At 40.9% G+C, this 8,719-nt stretch overlaps 1 protein-coding gene across 1 annotated transcript; it reads left to right on the forward strand.

Moving 5' to 3' along the window:
• The first annotated feature begins 230 nt into the window (after positions 1-230).
• LOC118334974 (neuromedin-U receptor 1-like) lies at positions 231-3,294 on the forward strand. Its single transcript, XM_035671122.1, has 3 exons — positions 231-927; positions 1,545-1,778; positions 2,984-3,294. The coding sequence occupies exons 1-3, from the start codon at positions 240-242 to the stop codon at positions 3,292-3,294; spliced, it is 1,233 nt and encodes a 410-aa protein (XP_035527015.1). The 5' UTR covers positions 231-239.
• Positions 3,295-8,719: the final 5,425 nt, after the last annotated feature.

Consider the following 8,719-nt stretch of genomic DNA (forward strand, 5'->3'; position numbering starts at 1 on the left):
TACAACGTTAACCACAAACTTACGTAAGCTCTTATGGTCCGGTATGCTGCCTGTCGCTGGTAGTCTCCACTGTTGTGTAGAGACATTCTGGTTTTTAGACCAGCTAAGCAGTACCTATTGTGATGAAAAAACTGAGCTTAATTTGTAAAACCAGTGGAGTACCTTAAAAATCCATTGCTCTCCTCTGTATTCTTCCCATTAGGTTTAGAAACCGAGTAACCTTCTTGCCATTCAGCAACATGCCGGAGTTTAACTGCTCCCCTGCAGCTATCAACTCAAGTGGTGACTCAATTTTTAATGATGTGGGCTGCCCCGAGGTTGCTGTGCTGTGTGGGATGAATATCTCCTGGGTGTTGGCTGACGCTAAAGCCCAAGATCTGGATGTCATGTGCTTGAGTGAGAAGGACTATCTGGCCAAGGAATTGGGGTCTCAGAGGTCTCACCTGTTCCTTCCCGTCTGTGTCACCTACCTCACCATCTTCTTGGTGGGCGTACTGGGCAATTCCTTGACCTGTGCAGTTATTTTGCGCTACAGGGTGATGCAGACACCCACAAACTACTATCTGCTGAGCCTGGCGGTCTCTGACCTGCTGGTGCTGCTGCTGGGAATGCCATTGGAGCTCTACGACATGTGGCAGAACTACCCCTTCCTGCTCGGAGAGGGAGGCTGCTACTTCAAAATCTTCCTGTTTGAGACCGTCTGCTTTGCCTCCATCCTCAACGTGACAGCGCTCAGTGTGGAGCGCTATGTGGCGGTGGTGCATCCCCTCAAAGTCAAACATATGACCACACGTGCTCATGTCAAGAGGGTCATCTTCATGCTGTGGGTGCTGTCCATGCTGTGTGCTGTGCCAAATACCAGTCTGCATGGGATTGCGGTGCTGCCTCCAAAGTTTGGGCGACAGTTTCCCCGATCTGCTATCTGTAGTACGTACAGAATTTTAATTCTATTTTTGTTATTTTAATAGATAACATAAGCAGATATAATGTTTTATAGTATAGCATGCTAACATTTGCTAATTGAACTTTACACAAAGTACAGCTGGAATTGATGGCAATTTCATTAGTTTTGACAATGGCAATGGCGCAAGATAAAAAAAAGTCAGGGGATCCCTAAAATTATTTAATTTGATCCAGACAGGGACATGACTATCTACAAAAAAACATAATCGTCGCTCCGTCTAAAAAACATACCACCACATGGTGGCGCTAAAGGAAAATCACTAATTTGGGTTGGGTACATTGTCTGGGAACTATGAATGTCTTTAACAAATTTTATGCTAATACATCAAATAGATGTTGAAATATTTCACTGGATAAGTGACAATTTGTCATTCAGATTAATTCTGTGGGCACCATGAATGTTCCAGATTTTATGGTAATCCATCTAATAGTTGTCCAAAGTCAGTAGGATTCAATAATAATGCCATCCCTTAGCATGGCTTAAAGGGCTAAGAGGTTTTGCAGGAGCACAGGAAGCTATAATACAGATGGTACATTTGGGTTCATGATCTGAAACTACTATACAATCCTTGTGTCCTCAGATGTGGTCAAACCTATCTGGATATACAACCGGATCATCCTGATTTCCACGTTGGCCTTCTTCCTGCTTCCCATGCTGATAATTAGCATTCTGTATCTGCTCATTGGCCTGCGGCTGCACAGTGAGAGAGTGATGACTGTCGTAGACACAAGGTGTAGCTTTGGACCAGAAAGTCTCTCCAGGTCCCACAAGCAGAAGCTGAGCAAACGCAACCTGCAAGTCACCAAAATGCTGTGTAGGTATTATTTCAGTGATGTTTTTTCAATTTTTTCAGAAAACATAATTTAAAGCTGGGGTTGGATAATATTGGAAAGCTCAGCGAGAGAGCCTAGCAAGGTTTGAAATACACCGCCTCCTGCCTCCTCCTGATTGGCTCATGGTTTCCCCCCCTCCTTCCCTCCCGTTCATAGTGTCCGTCCAAGCACGCCCCACACAACTGGCACGTTTAAGTTAAGGTATTACGTTACATCACCGCAGTTGTAAGGTAGAATACCTTAAAATTGCAATATTTTAATCTTTTCAAACTAGCGTCACGAACCCGTTTTAAACTCACAGGAGAAAGATATATTAGCATTACGTAATAGTGATCAAAGTGAATTTCATGGAAAATTAACAAACCTCCCCAAGCAAAATAAATAAATACCTGTCAGCAGAAAGAAGCAGGCAACCTCGGCATCCACTTTTCAGGCACTTCTGTTCTCAGTTGTCTCCACCGCTCCAAAAGCTACAATGACGTTGATCCTGGTTTCGACTCTTGTTTATCCAGAGCCTTTCTTTGTTTAGCATTGCCTTCTTCATTCCTCCGGCTTTCTTTCTTCTTTGCCTTTTTCTCGGGGCAGCCGTTACAAGTAACCATGGAAGCGGTACTTTCTCCAGCTCTTAATCCTGCTAGTTCCTGTAACCTCTGGCCTCTCCTGCAGAGAGTGTGCTGTTCTGTTTCCGGCACAGTACATGCTGCGAGCGCCAGCAGGCCAGCCCGGAACAGAGGGGAGGCGGCGCTGCAGAATCAGACATGACAGGCATCTGATTCGTTGTTGCTCTTCGGACCGAAGGGCACGATTTGGTCGAAGCTTTTCTCAGTCCTGCAGCCTGAACAGAGAGGCTCTTGACTCTTTCTCCGTTCTTTTTTCTGAAGACATAACGAACTGATTCCTCTGACAACAGAGGGACCATTTCACCCAGTATAACAAAACGTGCTTCTGAACAGGATTGCCTACCCTACCTTTAAACACTGTCTGTATGTCCGTTTATATCCATTGTTCCCATATGCATTTGTACACTATTTTTCCATTTGACTCTCTCAGCTTTGCCTTGTCATCTGTCATTTGCTGGTGATTGAATTTACGTCACAAATCTATACTTGTGTGTCTGTGTGTGTGTGCTTCAATTTCCCTGGTGTCAATCTGTCATCGAGCTAAACTTTCCATCTGACCTGTCCAGGTGTGCTGGTGGTTGTCTTTGGCCTTTGCTGGGCTCCTTTCCATGTGGAGCGCTTAATGTGGAGTTACATTGACCCCTCATCTGACCTTCACAAAAAGGTCTTCGAGCATGTCCACATTGTCTCCGGAGTCTGCTTCTACCTGAGCTCTGCCATCAACCCCATCCTTTACAACCTCATGTCCACCAGGTTCAGAGAAATGTTCAGTCATGTAACCTGTTCTTCTAACAGCTGGCCGTCACGCTCCAGCTTACAGATGACCCAACGCAGCACTTTGAGTGAGAAAATGCCCAACAGTACGAAATGGACTTAAGGAAGTCCAAGAACATTATACAGAAATAGATGACAAATTAAATGAAAAACTGAATGACAGGAGAAATACAACTAACAAAGTGATTGAGGGGTCAATAAGCCTGAAAATTGTGTAAATCGTATCCTATGGCTTACTTCGACACATCAAATATCTTTTAGAAAAATGATCATCACTCTTTTAATTTTATGTTGGTTGGTCCTTTAATTTGTCACCTTATCTTACACATAAGTAGCTCATAGACCTTCAAATGGGAATGCCCTCGCCACAAATGGAAGGATATTACCCTCTAAGTGGTAGTGGATGTCAGAAAAACACGACTAGATCTTACGCCAAATGGATATGTGACCAAAGGCTACATGACAAGCCTTAAGAGACCCACTTCGGATAATGATGAGCACACTTGCATGCTGCACACTCTCCTATAGTATCTGGGGGTCCTGGAGAAATATGTCAAAATCCAATTTAAAGAGAGGACCAACCAAACAACCTACTGAATGAAGCAAAGAGATGATAAGATGGAGAAACTGCTCGGATAAAGAATGAAATTATCATATAAATGATACAACAGCATTTTTCTGCATGGGGAATGTAACCAATCAGCTCTCACAAAAGAAAATAATTTCTATTTGTGTACTCTGTGAATCTATTTATTGTATATACATGTACTGTATAACGTGAAGCGTAACATTTTCAGGCTTGTCTATTCACTGCTGTTCAGCTCAACACTTCCACAGCAAAGAATGGAAGCACAATGGTCTTCTGTTTAAAAGCAACAACATTTGTCTGGGAATGAATGAGCAGAGAAAATCAATCAATCAGTCAATTGAGCGAAGAAGAGGAATAAATACACTATGGTACGTCTATGGTACTTATAGCCATTTATTAGCCATGTGCCTTAAAAGTATTAAAATTATATTCTGAAAATACTCAATGGCTTAATGATTTTATAGGCCAAATGCTACAACGCTGTGTGACTACTTATACAATGTACAATATCACTAATTCTACGTGTTATTTAAAGCTTAATCAACAAAACATACATTATCATTTAAGAAATAATTACTGCCAGGTTTTAAGGATCACATCCATGTATTGCTTTTCTGATAGTAAAACATGTTGTTGTTACATGCATTGAATTAATTGCTTTAACATTTTGCAAATTGTATTGAAGACAGTACCTGTATATAGGACATGTGAATATTTATCAATTATTTTATTATTGCACAGGATCTGATACAGTATTCTCTACTATTTATGAAAGCATGTATGTTTTTCTCAGCGTGTACCCTTGAAGTAGTATATGTGATTCCATGACCCGCTTTTGAACATCAGTACAGCTGGTAAGATGTGCCAGCAGAGTTATTGTTCTTATTACGGTTTTGACTTGGAAAGAGAATAGTATAATGAGTCAGTGCGCTTGTTTTCATGTTCAGACTCCTATAGCGCAACCAGCTCCAGGATAAAAATGTCGTCTGTGTAAACATCATGGTTAAAGTGCTGCCCGAACAATACAAGTTATTAATGAGTAACAAGGTCTGCCAAGAGCCACAAGAACCTTTCCACTAGGCTGTCTTATCTCAACTGTGGGTGACACGCAGTTCAGGGGAAAAACTAATTCGTACAAATGGAGACGATGATTATGAGGGGTAGAGGCTAGGGGGAAAGATGATGTCACTGGCTCAATAATATGGAAAATAAATTAACGACATGAAGCAGGAGGAGGACAGAAGATAACTGATGGATAATGGCAAATCACTTTGTAATGACACCAACACTAATGAACAGCAATCTACCCACAACTTCCATCACCATAACAGAACACACTGTTTACCCACCAGCTCTGCAAATAGACTTGTCTAAAAGGCTGCATCACCAGTATCACCCAAGAAATGACATTCATTCAAGAGCGTGCTTATTACCACCACCCGCGGCATCTGATGTAACAATATGAAGCGACAGTATCATTTTATTCACAACTTTAAAGAATTATGTGAGCTGAATGTGGGCGCTGTAAAATTAAAGCACAAATCAACCCAAATGAGAAATATGATGTGTTTTATTTTGAATTTTACTCACAGAAATGAGCAGAGATCTGGAAATTTCACTATGTTGAAAACCATAAAATCCCAGAATTAGAAACAATATAGCGTCAATGTGCTCAGCGGGAGTTGTTGTAGGAGAAGTTTTTGGCATCACATCACTGGTTTTCAAGTTCATATAAAGTAATTTATTTGCATCATACTGACATGTTTTGACTCCTAACATAATTTAATTATGGTACATTTTTTAATTTAGAAGCTTAATTTGCACACCGTTAAAACTTACAAACTATCTCGTAAACTTATAGCTCACCTCTATTAAAGCAGCAGATAATAAGGGATGGAAACCTAAGAGGGACAGCGCTCATAAAATATTCTCATGACACCAAAAGGATAATTTGAGACAAGTGCTAAGGCAGAATGTAATGTAGGAGCTCAAAAGCATGTCAGAGACTAGAAGGATGTGGAGGAGGAGATATGATTCACCGCAGAGAGGATGATGTGAGGAGTTTCATAATGAGATGAGCTTAAGCATATTGTGAGGATGGTAGACTGACAGTGATAGTCTGACTGGAGCTCGGAGGTCATTCTAATAAGAATAGTAATTGTGGAAGAAGACAGAAGACACAAGACTGATACGTCCTTAACCCGATGTGTTAAGCAGACACCTCTGGGGATGGGCTTTGGCTCCATTAGCAGCCCTGTACGAGCACCATGGTTTATAATTCAATACCAGCAGCACCAGCTGTCTGTGGAAGGAATGTTGTACACATAAAACCCAACATCAGCAATGGAGGGAGGCCAAGACACTGGTAGGTTTAAGGTAAATAAATATATAATAAATATGGTTGCATGCATACAATCGTAAATCGTAAATTGTATAAACTAAACACTAATAAATAGTCCCCTACTTTGGTTTATGGCAGTGCCAGTCGAATCGGATTTGGACGTTCATTATGATGACTCAACAATCTTTTTAGTTCGTCTCTCCTGCTGGGCTGCTGATAGGGCTGTCATCCAAAGAGTTAATGACAGTGGACAGCAGTGGAGGAGGTGGTACCACAGTCTCGTTCAAAAGTGGTTTGTACTGTACTGACAGTTAGCACCAGAGCAGTGTCGGAGCAGCCTGGCTGTCGGGCGTAACGCTGCCTTCTGTTAACTATCATTCTTCTCCGCTTTCATCACAGTTAGATGTTGTGGTTGGTGGTCATATTGAGACTTTGTAACGTTTACGGCCTGTTCAATGACGCAGTTAAGTGTGCAGTGATTCGACAGACAAAATGCGAGTTGACTCAGAGTCTTCTCGATTGATGACTTAGATCATTGAGTGATCAGGGACAGCCCTAGTCTAGACTGAAATATTTCAACAACTTTTTGATGGATTTCTGTTAGGCCTTTTTTAATGATTCCCATACAATGTCTCCTCATGACTTTAGTAATCCCCTGAGCTGTGCTCTACCACCACCATGAGGCTGATATTTTAGGTACTGAGTGAAAAGTCTTGACAGTAATTGAATCCCCTCAGGATGAACTGTATTAACATTGGTGATTCTCTAACTTTTCCTCTAGCACTGTCAGGTCAAAACTATAATTTGTCCAATAGCCTACTGTGCTTAATAACCTGTAATGATCATCCAATCAAATCCTCTGTACTTTCTGTTCTGTGTTTATTGGTAATCAGCTCATTAGCTAACCCTAACCCTAACATGCTGAATAAGGAGTTTAACATGTTATCTGCACTAGCTGTAGTGTTAGCATTTAGCTCAATCACCCTAACCCTAACATTTTCGTGCCTGGCACCAAACAGCAGGAACACAATCAAAAGCTAACAGCTGGTGAACATAGAGCATTTATCTGCTAACATAAAGATAAACATATTTTTGTTTTGGACACTAACACAGAGCTAAAATGTGTGTGAACATTGGACTACATGTAACTAGTAACATGTTTGCTAGCCCTTCATATCAACTTGGTGATCTGTGTTGTGTTTCTATTTTTTTTTCACTTCTGGTAAGTGGCCCAAAAAATGTACTAACACTGTTTTAAAGATTTGGGCACAATTTAGATGTGGTTACGAGATTACAAATACTCAGATTTGGTATTTTCTCTCAAATTTGACCTCATTTAAAAATATGACATTCCTCTATTGTCCATGTATTGCACGTGATTTACAGGACACTAACACCCTGGCTGCAGAACTAATTAAACCAAACCAACTCATTAAACCAATCATAATCATCTCACAGTCCAAAGATGTGCAAGTTAGGTTGATTAGAAAACTCAACATAGGGTGACCATGCATTGGCACAGTGCATGCCATCACCTCCTTCTGTGACCCTGAACAGGATATATGGGTGCAGAGAATGAATGGAAGGAGAATGATTAAGAAAGAAAGACTTAAAATACTAATGCACAGATTGCAGGGCGGATGTGGGGCTGTGGGGGATTTATTTTCTTATAAAGAAAGCTGGACAGTGAATAATATCTAAGAAACATTCGGTAAATTGATTGTATGGACCAGTATTGAGGAGTCAAGGTTGTGCCACAACATCACTCAGCCGGGTGCCAATAAGCTCATGTACTTGCAGGAGAATGTACTTACAACACTACAGCGAGTGCCAGTGTAAGCAAAAAGTAATTCAGAGACTGTGAATATTGGTAGATAAAGAGGGAAAGGGATATCAACAGCACATTGATTAAACTCTGGCACCGCTTCTCTGTTTTCATTTTCTCCTTGTTACACCAGCCTTAGTGGGTGAGATTAGCTCTCCACTCAATTTATAGGCAAGCTATTTCACAAAAGACAGTAAATCCCAGGACAGTGGAGTTCTGCTGTGATTGCATTCTCCTTATGTTTATAAGTCTGATGCTTTTGTGCTGAAATGACTGATACACCTGCAAAGTCAAGAGGGAGAAAGAGAAAGTCAAGATTCACTTGGTGTTTTATACAGTCTATAGGTCCAACATATCATCAGCATATATAGGCACACTAGCGACATGGTTTCAGGGACGACAATGTCAGATATACTTCAACAACTGTATGATGAATTGCCGTTAAATTTCTTACAGACATTCATGGTCACCAGAGGACGAATCCTGCTAACTTTTCCTCTAGCGCCACTATGAAGTTAACATTTGGTTATATCACACTGTAATGTTTGATTCCCTCTAACTTTTCCTGCTGGTTTCAGCTAATTAGCACAAGAAAGCACAATCTTTGGAGACATATCTCTTTCCCCTGAAATGAAGTAACACAACAAAAGAGCCCACAGAATGTTCCATATTGTAATTTGCGAAGTGGTGTTAAGTACGTTGTTACCTGAAGGGATTGTTTTTATCCAGTACAGAGGGTGCAGTTAATTAGGTTTGTGTAGAAGTGGATTTTG

The sequence above is a fragment of the Morone saxatilis genome, unplaced genomic scaffold (assembly GCF_004916995.1).
Source record: "Morone saxatilis isolate NCDOM2014 unplaced genomic scaffold, NCSU_SB_2.0 Contig23, whole genome shotgun sequence".
NCBI lineage: Eukaryota > Metazoa > Chordata > Actinopteri > Moronidae > Morone > Morone saxatilis.

Excerpts from the sequence above, each read along its gene's own strand:
- LOC118334974 (XM_035671122.1), top strand. The coding sequence starts at position 240 with ATGCCGGAGTTTAACTGCTCCCCTGCAGCTATCAACTCAAGTGGTGAC. Across the intron at positions 928-1,544 it reads TCCCCGATCTGCTATCTGTA|ATGTGGTCAAACCTATCTGG; the intron begins GTACGTACAGAA and ends TTGTGTCCTCAG. Across the intron at positions 1,779-2,983 it reads GCAAGTCACCAAAATGCTGT|GTGTGCTGGTGGTTGTCTTT; the intron begins GTAGGTATTATT and ends TGACCTGTCCAG.